The sequence below is a fragment of the Phocoena sinus genome, chromosome 16 (genome assembly GCF_008692025.1).
Source record: "Phocoena sinus isolate mPhoSin1 chromosome 16, mPhoSin1.pri, whole genome shotgun sequence".
In the NCBI taxonomy this organism is placed as follows: domain Eukaryota; kingdom Metazoa; phylum Chordata; class Mammalia; order Artiodactyla; family Phocoenidae; genus Phocoena; species Phocoena sinus.
The window spans coordinates 770577-787707 of record NC_045778.1 but is presented as its reverse complement, the minus strand read 5'-3'; the positions used below and the strand labels follow the sequence as shown (position 1 = coordinate 787707).

At 39.5% G+C, this 17131-nt stretch overlaps 1 protein-coding gene across 1 annotated transcript in view; it reads right to left on the bottom strand.

Moving 5' to 3' along the window:
* The window catches only part of FMN2 (formin 2), a 322361-nt gene that overhangs the window by 136564 nt on the left and 168666 nt on the right, over positions 1-17131 (bottom strand). Inside the window, exon 7 of the mRNA XM_032609063.1 lies at positions 227-314. Within this exon, the coding sequence (XP_032464954.1) occupies positions 227-314 (88 nt within the window). The remainder of the gene's footprint in view (positions 1-226; positions 315-17131) is intronic.

The window sequence follows — 17131 nt, the reverse complement described above, 5'->3', positions numbered from 1 at the left end:
CACATGAGAATCATGCTCTTAGCAAGATACAGAAATAACACAGAAGCCAAATTACTCGTAACCTTTCCAGAAACAATCATGGTAGAAAGTTTGGTAGCAGTTACAGGAAACATACTCATCTCAATCTACACAGAGAGTCTAAGTATGAAATAATTTTACCACTAAGCAGCACATCCTTTGGCCCAAATTTGAGTATTCAAAAGCTGAATTTTTATTTTTCACTTACCATGTTGTATATCTTTCATATCTAAGTGAAGGCTAGACATCAATATTCCAACTGCTTGTGACCTTTTGTTGCTTAGTAACTTGACAACCTGTTCAAGAAAGAAAGGAAAAGGGAGAAATGTTATTTGAACTCAGTGATAGGCTTAATAGCATGTTATTTTTATCCTAAATGAAGAACAAATAACTTAGAACAGTTAAAGTACCAGAACTGATATGAACAAGCTTTTGGGTTTTGTATCTCCCGTCTTCAAAAGCCCTGCCTTTGCCCTGTTGTTCACCAGCAGCCTCAGCATCAGGCTCTTTACCTGCCTTGTAAGAGCCTGATCTGCCATCACTGAAATTTCTAACCATCTAGGAAGTTAGTTTGGTCTCTGTAAAATAACAGTTACACACCTGATCATTTGCAGCCTGAGATTTAAAAAGTGTTCTTTGTTTTTAAATGCAGAACCTTGAAACACTGGCCATTAAGTAAAAGGAAAAATAAAAGTACGCAGAGAATCTGTTAGATCAGATTAGTTTGACCACAAAATAGAAAATGTGCTTTTATGAAGGTATTTTAGAAAGCTCACTATTTTACTGGCATTTGCTCTCATTTTGCATTTGGCCCACATTTTGGGAGGAACTTTCCAACTAATTAATTGTGATACAATCATCAAATCTAACGGGCTGTGTTAGCTCAATCTCAAATCCTTCCAGAGAGTCCGGAAGAGTCAATCCACACAACCCATGAGAAATTTCCTAACACAGATGTAGGCAGGTTTAAATTATGTTTTCTAGACTATAACACATCACTGATAAATCCTGCTTATGACACTATTATCTCAGATAACTGATCTTACGTAGAGCAGCAATTTCTACTTACTCTCAGCATTTTGTTATAAATTTGCTTAGAAAAACACTGGAGGAAAAGAAAAATGTTAAGGTCAAATTCCAGAAGTGACAGCTGCCCTAAGTTGATCAATTAGGAAACTAATAAAATAATCATGCCTAGCTGTCAAACAAATCACAGTGTAAGATAATATTCTCAACAGGAATAATAGCATTCTTGGTTCCCTATCAGGGAAACGGGTGGGGAAAAAGACAAATCCCTTCCAGGAGAACCAACCGCAAAACCCCACAGTCATTTCTGAAAGCTTCCTGAGGAAAGGGACATTAACACCCCACAAGAAGCAGCGCCTCCTAATAGGAAAGACATAGAAACTGATTCTCAGTTTGCTCTTTAAACATTTTATTTAATTCAGCTTAGAACTTGAATTTGAATCCATTCATACCTAAACTGTTTTTATCAATAACAATTTCCTCTTCCGAGGTGAAAAAATAGAAACTTAATTTCAGAAAAGCAGAAGGCATGTATTCTGTTCTAAAAATGTTTCTAACTTCAAATAAATAGAATCTGGGTCTCATCTGTGCTACGCTGAAAAAACTGCTTTTCCTAAGGTTTCCTCTCTCCCCCCACTCCACCCCCCGCCGGTTCCTAATTACAATGAGCACGTCTGCATCCGTATGTCGTCTGACCTTCCTGCTGTGCTGACATGTTTATTACACCCTTATAAAAATTCTGGTGAAAATTAATTTCTAACTCTCAATTAAAACTGGCGTCTGAAAAAAAAAAAAAAACAAAAACAAAAAAAAACAAGGGCTTCCCTGGTGGCGCAGTGGTTGAGAGTCCGCCTGCCGATGCAGGGGACACCGGTTCGTGCCCCGGTCCGGGAAGATCCCACATGCCGCGGAGCGGCTGGGCCCGTGAGCCATGGCCGCTGAGCCTGCGCGTCCGGAGCCTGTCCTCCGCAACGGGAGAGGCCACAACAGTGAGAGGCCCGCGTACCGCAAAAAAAAAAAAACAAAAAAAAAAAAAACAAAAAAAAAACTGGCGTCTGGAAGGCCTGCACAGGGAGCTCTCACGCCTACCATGGGGGGGTCAATCACCCAAACGGGAAGAGAGGGTCCTCGCACCTCCAACGGGAAGGAGTCTCTACTTCCCAGGCAGGAGGAAGGGAGATGTTCTTCCCGCCCAGCAACAAGCTCGGCCAATGGAAAATGTCGCAGCTCAGCCAATGAGAAACCTGAACTCCCACTTTCCTCCAATGAACTTTTATAGAGGAGAGCCCTGCCCACTGCCCCTTTTCTCTATAAAAGCTCCTGCCCTTTGTTCTCCGCATTTCCCTGTGGTCAAAAGCTTGAATTTATTTCCCCAATTACGATTCCCCTGGTTATTACCAAATAAACTCATGCTGCTGAGATAACTGGCCATTTTATTTTTAAAGTTGACATTCTGTACTCCAGGATTCCTGCCAGTCTGGCTCAGGCTTTTTTAAGGTGAACTATTCTGATTTCACATTAAATATTGGCATATCCCAGAGTTCTGCTCTCAGCTCCATATTCTCTTCAATGTATGACCTGTATTTTCTCCTCCATCAACATGTATGCCTGCACTTATATAACTGTGTTCTTTTAACAGCAGCTTAACCTCAGCAGTATCCTATTTTTCTAACAAATATCTCCACTTCAATTACCCACATAGACCTCCATCTGACATGTCTAATACCAAACTTGTCATCAAGCCCACCCCAGAAACCTACTCAGCTTCTCCTCTTTTATTCCATATGTTGAGATCATGCACCACCATTTTCAGTCCACCATCAAAGTTAGAAATCCAGAAATCATTCTAGATCCACCCCCACTCCTTCACCTGCATGTTCTGGTCTGACAAGTCCTGTCAGTTGTAAGTCTGCTCTATCCTTGAAATCTACCCCTTCCTCCCTAAATCTACTGTCAGCATTTACTTCTGTATTATAACCTGCAGAGATCAATGCAAAGGATCCTAACCAGACTTCCCAGTTCTAGTCCAGTGGTTCCCAAAGTGTATTTCCTGCAAGAGAGGGCACCATAATCACCTGGGAACTTATTAAAGATGCAAAATCCCTGTCAGAAGTCTGTTAGTCAGAAGATCTAGGCAAAGAAAGGCTCAATCAGCATTTTAAAAAGCCTTCCAGGTGATTATAGAATAAACAACGATTCTCATGTCTTCCCATCCATTCTCCAGTATTATCTCTAAAAGTGCAGCTATTTGCATGTCACTCCCTTGCCTTTTAAACCTGAGAGGCTCATAAATAAAGGTAGGTCACATAGCCTCTTCACAGACTGTTTCACAGTTCATACCTGAAACTTGCTTTTCCTCTTATAATTGAAATGAACTTGACTATAAACTGTATGTTACATTTAAATGCCAAAGATTATAGACAGGAATAATAATTATTGATCACCTTCCAAAAAGCATACATACAGGAGAGAACACATGTCTAAAAGGATCAGTTCCTCCACAGTTCCCCAGAGTTATTCAACCTAATATAAAGAAACCACCATCATCACTTCTCTCTCTCTCTCTCTCTCTCTCCCCCTCTCTCTCTTTTTTTTTTTTTTATGCGTTACGCGGGCCTCTCACTGTTGTGGCCTCTCCCGTTGCGGAGGACAGGCTCCGGACGCGCAGGCTCAGCGGCCATGGCTCACGGGCCCAGCCGCTCCGCGGCATGTGGGATCCTCCCAGACCGGGGCACGAACCCGTGTCCCCTGCATCGGCAGGCGGACTCTCAACCACTGCGCCACCAGGGAAGCCCCCCCTCTCTCTTTAATACACTGAATAACAAGAACTTGAAGCTATCAAACTATAACATTTTAAGAATCCAGTGACTATATATATAATGGAGATGAAGGAGTTGACTCTTACAAAATGATCTTAAAACGCTTAGATGAAAAGCAGAAAATACAGATTTAGCAAATTTGAATATTCCAGAAGGCAATCTACAGATTCAGTGCAATCCATGTCAAAATGCTACAGGCATTTTTCACAGAAATAGAATACATAAGCCTAAATCTGCATGGAAACACAAAAGATTCCAAATAGCCAAAAACATCTTTAGAAAGAACAAAGCTGGAGGTATCACACTCCTTGATTTCAAGCTACACAACAAAGCTACCATAATCAAAACAGTATTGTACTGGAATAAAAAAACAGACACACAGATCCATGGAACAGAATAGAGAATCCAAAGATAAACCTGAGTTTATATGGTCAAATTCATCTACAACAAAGGAGGCAAAAATATACAGTGGAGAAAAGACAGTCTCTTCAATAAATGATGTTGGGAAAACTGAACAGCTACATGTAAAAGAATCAAAGTGGATTACTTTCTCACACCATATTCAAAAATAAACTCAAATGGATAAAGACATAAATATAAGACTGGAAACCATAAAACTATAAGAAAACACAGGCAATATGCTCTTTGACATCAGTCTTAGCAATATTTTTTTGAATATGTCACCTCAGGTAAGAAAAGCAAAAGCAAAACTAAACAAATGGGACTACGTCAAACTAAAAACCTTTTTCACAGTGAAGGAAACTAAGAACAACAACAACAACAAAAGGCAGCCTAATTGAATGGATGAAGATACATCCAAACAATGTATCTGATAAGGAGTTAATATCCAAAATATACAAAGAACTCATACAACTCAACTATAAAAAACAAAAAACAAGGGACTTCCCTGGTGGCACAGTGGTTAAGAATCCATCTGCCAATGCTGGAGACATAGGTTCAAGCCCTGGTCTGGGAAGATCCCACATGCCATGGAGCACTAAGCCCATGCACCGCAACAACTGAGCCTGAGCTTTAGAGTCCACAAGCCACAACTACTGAGCCCGTGAGCCACAACTACTGAAGATTGCACACCTACAGCCCATGCTCCACAAAAAGAGAAGCCACGGCAATGAGAAGCCCGCACACCACAATGAAGAGTAGAGAGCTGCCTCAACTAGAGAAAGCCCATGTGCAGCAACAAAAACCCAACACAGCCAAAAATACATAAATAAATTTATTTAAAAACAAAACAAAAAAACACCAACCAAACAACCTGATTAAAACATGGGCAAAAGACCAGAATAGACATTTTTCCAAAGACATACAGACACATGAAAAATGCTCAACATCACTAATCATTAGGGAAATGCAAATCAAAACCACAATAAGATAACATCTCACACCTGTCAGAATGGCTATAAAGTCTGCTGTTATTTACTGTCAATTTCTCCCTTTTTGTCTGTTAATATTTTCTTCATGTATTTACATGGACCTACGTTGGGTGCATATACACTTACAATTGTTGTAACTTCTTGGATTGATCCCTTGATCACTATTTAATGTCATTCTTTATCTATTGTCACAGTCTTCATTTTAGTCTATTTTGTCTCGTATAAGTATTAGTACCCCAGCTTTCATTTCATTTCCATTTGTACAGAGTACTTGTTACTCCCCTCACTTTCAGGCTGTGTGTGTCTTTAGATCTGCAATGAGTCTCTTGTAGGTAACATATATATGGGTCCAGTTTGTATATCCACTCAGCCAATCTATGTCTTTTGATTGGAGCACTTAGTCCATGTACATTTAAAGTAATTATTGATAGATATGTACTTATTGTCATTTTGTTAATTGTTTTTTTAATTAATTTTCATTGGACTATAGTTGCTTTACAATGTTGTATTAGTTTCTGCTATACAGCAAAGTGAATCAGCTATACATATACATATACCCCCTCTTTTTTGGATTTCCTTCCCATTTACGTCACCACAGAGTATTGAGTAGAGTTCCCTGTGCTATACAGTAGGTTCTCATTACTTATCTATTTCATACATAGTAGTGTATATGTCAATCCCAATCTCCCTTATTGTTTTTATAATTCTTTTTTGTTCCTTTCTTTCTTCACTTCCCTTGTGATGTGATAACTATCTTATGTTTGGATATCTTTCTCATTTTTTGTGTGTTATCTAGTATAGATTTTTGGGTTGTGGTAACCATGAGGTTTATATACAACAATAACAATTTTTCTCTCTCTGTATATATTATATATATAAAATATATACACATATATATGTGTATATGTGTGTGTTTATTTTATTTTTTAATTTGTTTTTATTGAAGTATAGTTGCTATTCAATATTATATAAGTTACAGGTGTACAATACAGTGATTCCCAATTTTTAAAGGTTATGCTCCATCTGTAGTCACTATAAAATGTTGGCTATATTCCCCATGTTGTATAATATATCCTTGTAGCTTATTTCATACCTATAGTTTGTACCTCTTATTCCCTTACCCCTTTATTGACCCTCTCCCCTTCCCTCTGCCCACTGGTAATCATTAGTATGTTCTCTATATCTGTGAGTCTGCTTCGTTTTTATTATATTCACTAGTTTCTTGTGTTTCTTAGATTCCACATATAAGTGATATCATACAGTATTTGTCTTTCCCTGTCTGATTTATTTCACCTAGCATAATGCCCTCCAAGTCCATTCATGTTGCTGCAAATGGCATTATTTCATTCTTTTTTATGGCTGAGTAGTATTTCTTTTTATATATATAACATATATATATATATACACACATACACAGAGAGAGAGAGAGAGAGATACATCTAGAAATGTGACACATATATATATGTCACATCTTCTTTATCCATTCATCTGTTGAAGGTTGCTTCCATATCCTAGCTATTGTAAACAATGCTGCTATGAACATTGCAGAGCATGTATCTTTTCAAATTAGCATATTTGGGTTTCCTTGGACATATACCCAGGAGTGGAACTGCTCGGTCATATGGTAGTTCCATTTTTAGTTTTTTTGAGAAGCCTCCATATTGTTTTCCACAGTGGCTGCACCAGTTTACATTCTCACCAACAGTGTACAAGGGTTCTCTTTTCTCTACATCCTCACCAACATTTGTTATTTGTGTTCCTTTTGATGATAACCATTCTGACAGGTGTGAGATGATATCTCACTGTGGATTTGATTTGCATTTCTCTGATAATTAACCATGTTGAGCATTTTAATCTACCTGTTGGCCTTATTTGTAAAAATATCTATTCAGGTCTTCTGACCATTCTTTAATCAGGTTGTTTCTTTTTAATGTTGAGCTGTATGAGCTATTTATATACATTGGATATTAATCCCTTATGGGTCATATCATTTGCAAATATTTTCTTCCATTCAGTAAGTTCTCTTTTCGTTTGGTTGATGGTTTCTTTTGCTGTACAAAAGGTTTTAAGTTTAATTAGGTCCCACCTGTTTACGTTTGCTTATATTTCCTTTGCTTTGGGAGACAGATCCAAAAACAATATTGCTAAGGCCAGTGTGCAAGAGTGTTCTGCCTATGTTTTCCTCTAGTTTTAGAATATCCAATCTTACATTTAGGTCTTTATCCATTTTGAGCTTATTTTTGTCTATGGTATTAGAGAATGTTCTAATTTCATTCTTTTCCATGTAGTTGTCCAGTTTTCCAGCACCACTTATTGAAGAGACTGCCTTATCACCACTGGGTATTCTTAACTCCTTTGTGGTAGATTAATTGACCGTAAGTGCATGGGTTTCTTACTGGGCTTTCTATCCTGTTCAATTTATCCAAGTGTCTGTTTCTGTGCCAATACCATACTGTTTTGATTACTGTAGCTTTTTAGTTATACATGATTATTCTAAATTTCTGATCTCTTAATTCAAATATCTTTTAGCAATCCTGCATTTTTACTTCCCCCACCAAGTTTACTGTTTTTGACATCATATTTTACATGTTTCTGTAACTACTTATTGTGCATGCAGATGATTTTACTATTTCTGTCTTTTAACCTCTCTACTAGTTTTGATCTATTACCTTTAATGTATATTTGCCTTCATCAATGAGATTTTCCCTTTTGCAATTTTCGTATTTCTAGTTGTGGCCTTTCTAGAAAAGTCCCTTTAGCATTTCTTGTAAAGCTGGTTTGGTGGTGCTGAACTGTCTTAGCTTTCGTTTGTCTGCAAAACTCTTTATATCTCCTTTGAATCTGAATGATAGACTTCCCTGGTACTGTATTCTTGGTTGTAGGTTTTTTTCCTCACACTGCTTTAAATATATCATGCCACTTCCTCTGGCCTGCCGTTTTGGCTAAAAGTCAGGTGATAGCCTCATGGGAGTCCCCTTGTATGAACTAGTTGCTTTTCCCTTGCTGCTTTTAATATTCTCTCTTTATTTTAATTTTTGCCATTTTAATTACAATGTGTAGACATCTTTGGGTTGATCTTATTTGGGACTCTCTGTGTTTCCTGGACCTGGATGTCACCTTTCTTTCACAGGTTAGGGAACTTTTCAGCCAATAGGTTTTCAAATAACTTCTCTGTCCCTTTATTCCTCTCTACTCCTCCTGGGGCCCCTATAATGTGAGAATCAGGATGCTTGATGTTGTTCCAGAAGTCTCTTAAACTCTCATTTTAAAAGTTTTTTTTTCTTTTTTCTATTCTCTTTGAGCAATTTCCACTATTTGGTATCCCAGTTTGCTGATTCATTCCTCTGTATCATCTAAGTTACTATGGATTCCTTCCAGTGTATTTTAAATTGCAGTTATTTTATTCTTCAGCTCTTTGGTTAGTTATACTTTTTAACTCTTTCTTAGAAACTTCTAACTTCTTACAGGGTTCATCCATTCTTCTCCCAAGTTCTTTGATCATCTTTACCTTCATTATCTTGAAGGGAGGTTGATTATCTCCACCCGACTTAGTCCTTCTTCTGGGGTTACATCTTGTTCCTTCATTTGAAACATGTTCCTCTGTCACCTCATTTTTCCTAATTCTCTTTTCATTTCTATATATTTGGTGGTTGGTTACGTTTCCCGATGTTGGAGAAGTGGACTTAAGCAGGAAACATACTCCCCTAAATGCTCCAGGGGTGCCCCCTCAGTGGGTCATGTGGGTGCTTTTGTTGTGGGGGACTGACTGCTGTGGGGGCACTGGTAGGTAAAGTTGCACCCTGGCCCATTTGGTTGCCAGGCCCTGCCTAGTGTGGAGGCTGCACCTGCTGTTGATCAGGGCTGGGCCCAGGCATGGCTTGCTGCAGGGCCCAGGGAGTCCTGGTCCTGGTGCTGGCCCAGTGGTTGGCAGGGGAGATACTGGGGTGGATGGTTGTGGGCTAGAGGTTTCCGGGAGCCAGTGTTAGCCTGCTTGTGAGTGAGTTTGGGGCCTGGTGTGGAAGGTGGGGTGGAGGGAGCTTCCAAGGCCTGGTTCTGGTCCACTGATGTGTGGGGGCAGTTCCTGATGCAGTTGGCTGCAGTGTCCAGGGTTTCTTGGAGCTGGTGTCAGCCCACTGATGGGTGGGACCAAGGCCCAGGGCATCTTGGGGCTGGTTCAGACCCTCTAGTGGGCAGAGCCAAGAACCAGGCTCTCTGGCTGTGGGGCCCGGTGATTCTGGAGCTGGTGTCAGCCATCTGCTGTGAAGGACCAGGGCCCAAGGGGTCCCAGGGCAAGTGCTGGCCCACTGGTGGGTAGAGCTGTGTCCCAGGATCTCTCTCTGCAGGATTCTGGGGGTTCCATAGCTTCTGTCAGCCAGCTGGTGGGTGGAGTTGGGTCTTGGGGTCTTGAATTCCAGACCCAGGGATCTGGTGTCGGCCCACTGATGGGCATGTCTGGGTCCTGACAGCTAGCTGGAGGGTCCTGGGTGTCCTAGCGCTAATGCCGGCCCACTGGTGGGTGGGGCTGATTCACGCCCCCTCTGTTGGTCAAGGCCAGGTCCTGGGCAACAAGGGGATGAGGGAGCTGAGGGCAGGCGGCCTGCTGGTGGATGGGTCTGTGTCTCTGATCAGTTGGCTGCTTAGCCGGGGCATGCCAGGACTGGTGCTGACCATTGGTTGGGGGGGCCAGGTCCCAGCACTAATAGGCTAGAGGGAGGACTCCAAAATGGCGCCTACCAGCTCCAGTGTCCACGTGGAGAAAGAGCTCCTGAAAGGCCTGTCCTTGTCCCCAGGGTGAGCCCCTGCTACCTCAGCCTGTCTGGAGGGTCTGCCCCAGGCTCCTTTCAACCTCCTGACTCTGCCCTTTAAGGACAAATTGTCTTTTCCCACAGCCCTCTGGGACTCCCTAAAGCAAGGCTTGCTGGCCTGCAAAGCCAAATATTCTCGGGGCTCATCTTCCCAGTGCAGGACCCCCAAGCTGGGAGCCTGAAGTGGGGCTGAGAGCCCTCGCTCCTTGGGGAGAACCTCCGCAACTGTGATTATCCTCCTGTTTGAGGTTCACCTGCCCACGGGCATGGGTCTTCACTAAACCTCATATCCGCCCCTCCTACCCCTTTTGTTGTGGCTCCTTCTTTATGCCTTTAGTTGTAGACGATCTCTTCCGCTGGTCCTCAGGTTGTTCTCATAGACAGCTGATCTATAAATAGTTGTAATTTTGAGGTCCTCATGGGAGGAGGTGAGGTCAGGTCTTCTTATTGCATCATCTCAGCCATTCCAAGTCGATTTTAATATTTTTCTATTCCTTTAATGTTTTCTCTAAGTGATGATGGATGTTTGCTAAACTTATTGTGGTAATCATTTCTTGATGTATGAGTCAAATTATTATGCTGTGCACTTTAAACTTATAAAGTACTGTATGTCAATTACAGCTCAATAAAACTGGAAAAAAATTTATTTGAAATCCACAAAATTTGGACATATAACCAGAAAAAAGGGGTTACTTTAAATCTCTCCAAATTCATATCAGAGTCAGTTAATATTCTTAATGAAGTTCTTATCTTAGACATCCCTTTGACGAAGGACTCTGTAGGAATTATGAACATGGAATCTGTAAAATAAAGCGTTATTTCTCAAGCTTCAACATGCACATAAATTACGTGGGATCTTTTTAAAATGCAGACTCTGCTCTTCAGCAAGTGGAGTTGGGAAAGCTGGACAGCCTCATGTAAATCAATGAAGTTAGAACACTCCCTCACATCATACACAAAAATAAACTCAAAATGGCTTAAAGACTTAAATATAAGTCACGATACCTTGAAACTCCTAGAAGAGAGCATAGGCAAAACATTTTCTGACATAAATCAACAACTGTTTTCTAAGGTCAGTCTTCCAAGGCAATAGAAATGAAAGTAAAAATAAATAAATGGAAACTAATCAAACTTACAAGTTTTTGCACAGAAAAGGAAACCATAAACAAAAGGAAAAAACAACCTACACACTGAGAGAAAATATTTGCAAATGATGTGACCGACAAGGGTTTAATTTCCAAAATATACAAACAGCTCATACAACTCAATAACATAAATAAATAAATAAATAACCCAATCAAAAAATGGGCAGAAGACCTAAATAGACATTTCTCCAAAGACATACAGATGGCCAACAGGCACATGAAAAGATGCTCAACATTGCTAATTATTAGAGAAATGCAAATCAAAACTATGAGGTACCACCTCACACCAGTCAGAATGGCCATCATTAAAAAGTCTGCAAATCACAAATGCTGGAGAGGATGTGGAGAAAAGGGAGCCCTGCTACCCTGTTGATGGGAATGTAAGTTGTGCAGCCACTATGGAAAACAATATGGATGTTCCTTAAAAAACTAAAAATAGAGTTTCCATATGACCCTGCAATCCCACTCCTGGGAATACACCCAGAGAAAACCATAATTCTAAAAGACACATGCACCCCAAGGTCACTGTAGCAACATTTACAACAGCCAAGACATGGAAGCAACCTAAATGTCCATCACAGATGAATGGATAAAGAAGGTGTGGTACATATATACAATGGAATATTACTTAGCCATAAAAAGGAATGAAATAATGCCATTTGCAGCAACATACATAGACCTAGAGATTATCATACTAAGTGAAATTATGTCAGGCAGAGAAAGACAAATATCATATGATACTGCTCATATGTAGAATCTACAAAACTGATACAAATGAACTTATTTACACACCAGAAACAGAGTCACAGACTTAGAGAACGAATTTATTGTTACCAGTGGGGAAGGGTTGGGGGAGGGATAGACTGGGAGGCTGGGATTAGCAGATGTAAACTATTGTATACAGGATGGATAAACAAGATTTTACTGTATAGCATAGGGAACTATACTCAATATCCTGCCATAAACCATAATGGAAAAGAATATGAAAAAGAATGTATATATATGTATAACTGAATGACTTTGTACAGCAAAAATTAACACGACATTGTAAATCAACTATACTTCAATAAAATAAATTTAAAAAAATAAAAATGCAGACTTGTTCCTAGGTATGGGTGGGGCTGAGGTTCTCCTAAGTTCCCAGGTGATGCCAGTGCTTCCAGCCCATGGACCACAAGGGCCTAAGGCTCTCCTGTTTACTTTTTATGCTTTCTGGAAAAGCTGCTCCAACATCCTAAAATCTCAGTTTCTTTACCTAAAAATATACCAACAGCATCAACTTCAAAAACCTGTAGGGAGACGCAAGAGGGAAGAGATATGGGAACATATGTATGTGTATAGCTGATTCACTTTGTTATAAAGCAGAAACTAACACACTATTGTAAAGCAATTGTACTCCAATAAAGATGTAAAAAAAAAAAAAAACCTGTAGGGGCTTCCCTGGTGGTGCAGAGGTTGAGAGTCCGCCTGTCGATGCAGGGGACACGGGTTCGTGCCCTGGTCCGGGAGGATCCCACATGCCGCGGAGCGGCTGGGCCTGTGAGCCATGGCCACTGAGCCTGCACGTCCGGAGCCTGTGCTCCGCAACAAGAGAGGCCACAACAGTGAGAGGCCCGCATACCAGAAAAAAAAAAAAAGCTGTAGCAGATATTCAACATGATAATGCATGTGAAACTTAGCAATGTCCTAGCGAATAGTTATAACTATAGAAGTTATTTAAGAAGGCATTTTAAATGTTTCGTCATAAATAAAACATGTGGCTTTTTTTCTTTACTGAATTTAATTCCACAAGATAATTAATATTATCTTTCTTTCCTCCCATGTAATTTCTTTAAAAAAAAAAAAATCAGACCCCAATTAGCTTTGAGTAGTTTTCCGATAACTGTAAATGATTTCTCCATTGAAATTTGCTTTCCTGGCATTCTACATGATGAATGATACATCTATCCAGACCAGGAACAATCTTAGGCCTTGAGACAGAGTAAAACCAAAGTGTTCATATATGTGATCACAGACAAGACTGTCAGGACCCTAACATAGTTAATATAATTAGGCTGCATAACTTGAAATGTGTTTAAAATTAACATTAACTAATTTTTGGTCTGAACAATTAATGCATCAAGGAGATATCTTTGGTCTAGCTCCACTGTCTATACATTCCTTTATTTCTTCATGTAATTTATAACTGAGCCAGAACTGGGAACTCACGATAGAAGTATGGTTATAGAAGCAGCTAGGACAATGGGAATCTATTCATAAATATTTTTGTAGATCTTTCAATATTAATTTATTTTCTCTGTTATCTTGAACACTTTTTACCTGGCTGAATGTGCATGGAGACTTTTTTAAATTTTATTTATTTATTTTGAATGTGCTGGATCTTTGTTGCGGCACATGGGCTCTTTGTTGCAGCAGGCAGGCTTCTCTAGTTGTGGTGAGCAGTTAGTTGCAGTATGTGGGATCTTAGTTCCCCAACCAGGGATTGAACCCGGGCCCCCTGCATTGGGAGCATGGAGTCTTAACCACTGGACCACCAGGGAACTCCCTGCCTAGAAATTTTTTTAATCTTATTCATTTTTTAAAATTTTTATTGAGTATAGTTGATTTACAATTTTGTGTTAGGTTCAGGTGTTTAGCAAAGTTGTTCAGTTATACATATACACATATCTATTCTTTTCCAGATACTTTTCCCATATAGGTTATTACAGAACATTGAATAGAGTTCCCTGTGCTATACAGTAGGTACTTTTTGGTTATCTATTTTATATATATTAGTGTGTATATGTTATTCCCAACTTCCTAATGTATCTCTCCTCCCACCTTTCCCTTTTGGTAACCATACATTTGTTTTCAATATCTGTGAGTCTCTTTCTGTTTTGTAAATAAGTTCATTTGTATGGTTTTTTTTTTTTTTAATTAGATTCCACAGAAAAAGAGCACCCTCCTGGCTACGTGGGTCCTGGGGGCATAGGAGGGAGGCTGGGGGAGAAGAGGAGAGGCAGGTGGAAGAGGCCATCCAGGACCCGAGGAGGAGAGGAGCAGAGGGTGACTGCCCTGCCAACTCTGGCACGTGAAGCCTGCTGGGCTCCTAGGTGGGATCTCCCACCCTGTGAGACCAGAGGCACGCCTGGGCCCCTTCAGTTCCATTGAGCCTAAGCCCCACTCACCACCTGTCCTCAAGGGCTTTTTCCAACCCAGTGAGTCCTAAGCATAGGCCTCACCCATCACCCAAACCCTGCCCCTGCTTAGGCTCACCCTCTACATCCAAGGCCTTTTCCACCCTTTTTTTTTTTTTCTTTCTTCTCCTCTTTTTTTTACTATTTTGGTTGTGTTTTACATTCCAGTTTTTGTTTCATCTATATTTTTATTTTTACATTCTTTCTAACATATCTGTTAGTTTCCTAGTCTAATTTGATTTTTTACTCTTCATTATTGTTCTCTTTATTTTTGGTTACTCTGCACAGCTTGTGGGGTCTTGGTTCATGAGCAGGGTGTTGGGCTGAAGCTCCTGCAGTGGGAGCTCCAAGTCTGAGCCACTAGACTAACAGAGAACCTCAGACCCCAGGGAATATTCATTGGAGTGAGGTGTCACAGAGGTCCTCATCTTGGCACCAAGACCCAGCTCTACCCAACAGCCTACAAACTCCAGTGTTGGAAGCCTCAGGCCAAACAACCAGTAAAACTGAAACATAATCCCACTCATTAAAAAAAAAAAAAATGAGATGGCAAAAAAATATGTCACAGATGAAGGAGTAAGGTAAAAACCTACAAGACCAAACAAATAAAGAGGAAATAGGCAATCTACCTGAAAAAGAATTCATAGTAATGATAGTAAAGATGATCCAGAACCTTGGAAATAGAATGGAGGCACGGATTGAGAAAATACAAGAAATATTTAACAGAGATCTAGAAGAACTAAAGAACAAACAAACAGAGATGAACAAAACACTAACTGAAATGAACAATACACTAGAAGGAATCAAAAACAGAATAACTGAGGCAGAAGAATGAATAAGTGAGCTGGAAAACAAAATGGTGGAAATAACTGCTGAGGAGCAGAACAAAGAGAAAAGAATGAAAAGAATTGAAGACAGTCTCAGAGACCTCTGGGACAACACTAAACACAACAACATTCAAAAAATAGGGGTCCCAGAAGAAGAAGAGAAAAAGAAAGGGTCTGAGAAAATATTTGAAGAGATTATAGTGGAAAACTTCCCTAACATGGGAAAGGAAATAGTAGTCACCCAAGTCCAAGAAGCACTGAGTATCCCATACAGGATAAACCCTAGGAGAAACACACCAAGACACATATTAAGCAAAGTAACAAAAATTAAATTCAAAGAAAAAATATTAAAAGCAGCAAGGGAAAAACAAAAATAACCTACAAAGGAATCCCCATAAGGATACCTGCTGATTTTTAAGCAGAAACTCTACAGGCCAGCAGGGAGTGGCAGGATATACTTAAAGCGATGTAAGAGAAAACCCTACAACAAGATTACTCTACCCAGCAAGGATCTCATTCAGATTCAACAGAGAAATCAAAAGTTTTTCACACAAGTAAAAGCTAAGACAATTCAGCACCACCAAACCAGCTTCACAACAAATGCTAAAGAAACTTCTCTAGGTGGGAAACAAAAGAGAAGAAAAAGACCCACAAAAACAAACACAAAACAATTAAGAAAACGGTAATAGGAATATACATATCAATAATAACCTTGAATGTAAACGGATTAAATGTCCCAACCAAAAGACACAGACTGGCTGAATGGATGCAAAAACAAGACCCATATATACGCTGTCTACAAGAGACCCACTTCCGACCTAGGGACACATACAGACTGAAAGTGAAAGGATGGAAAAAGATATTCCATGCAAATGGAAATCAAAAGAAAGCTGGAGTAGCAATACTAATATCATATAAAAAAGACCTAAAATAAAGACTGTTACAAGAAACAAGGAAGGACACAACATAATGATCAATGGATCAATCCAAGAAGATACAACAATTATAAATGTTTATGCACCCAACATAGGAGCACCTCAATACATAAGGCAAATGCTAAAAACCAAGAAAGGGGAAATCGACAGCAACACAATAATATTAGGGGACCTTAACACCCCACTTACACCAATGGACAGGTCATCCAAACAGAACATAAATAAGAAAACACAAGCTTTAAATGACACAACTGATCAGATAGATTTAATTGATATTTATAGAACATTCCACCCAAAAGTGGCAGAATACACTTTCTTCTCAAGTGCACATGGAATACTCTCCAGGACAGATCACATCTTGGGTCACAAATCAAGCCTTGGAAAATTTAAGAAAACTGAAATCATATCAAGCGTCTTTTCTGACCACAACACTATGAGATGAGAAGTCAATTACAGGAAAAAAATCTGTAAAAAAACCACAAATACATGGAGGCTAAACAGGGCACTACTAAATAACTAAAAGAGCATTGAAGAGATCAAAGAAGAAATTTAAAAATACATAGAAACAAATGACAAAGAAAACACAATGATCCAAAACCTATGGGACGAAGCAAAAGCAGTTCTAAGAGGGAAGTTTATAGCAATTCAATCTCACTTCAAGAAATAAGAAAAATCTCAAACAAACAATCTAAGCCTACATGCACCTAGAGCAACTAGAGAAAGAAGAACAAGGAAAACCCAGTCAGTAGACGGAAAGAAATCATAAATATCAGAGCAGAAATAAATGAAATAGAAACGAAGGAAACAATAACAAAGATCAATAAAACTAAAAGCTGGTTCTTTGAGAAGATAAACAAAGTTGATAAACCTTTAACCAGATTCATCAAGAAAAAAAGGGAGAGGATACAAATCAATAAAATTAGAATGAGAAATCACAACTAACACTGCAGAAATACAAAGGATTATAAGAGACTACTACAAACAACTAT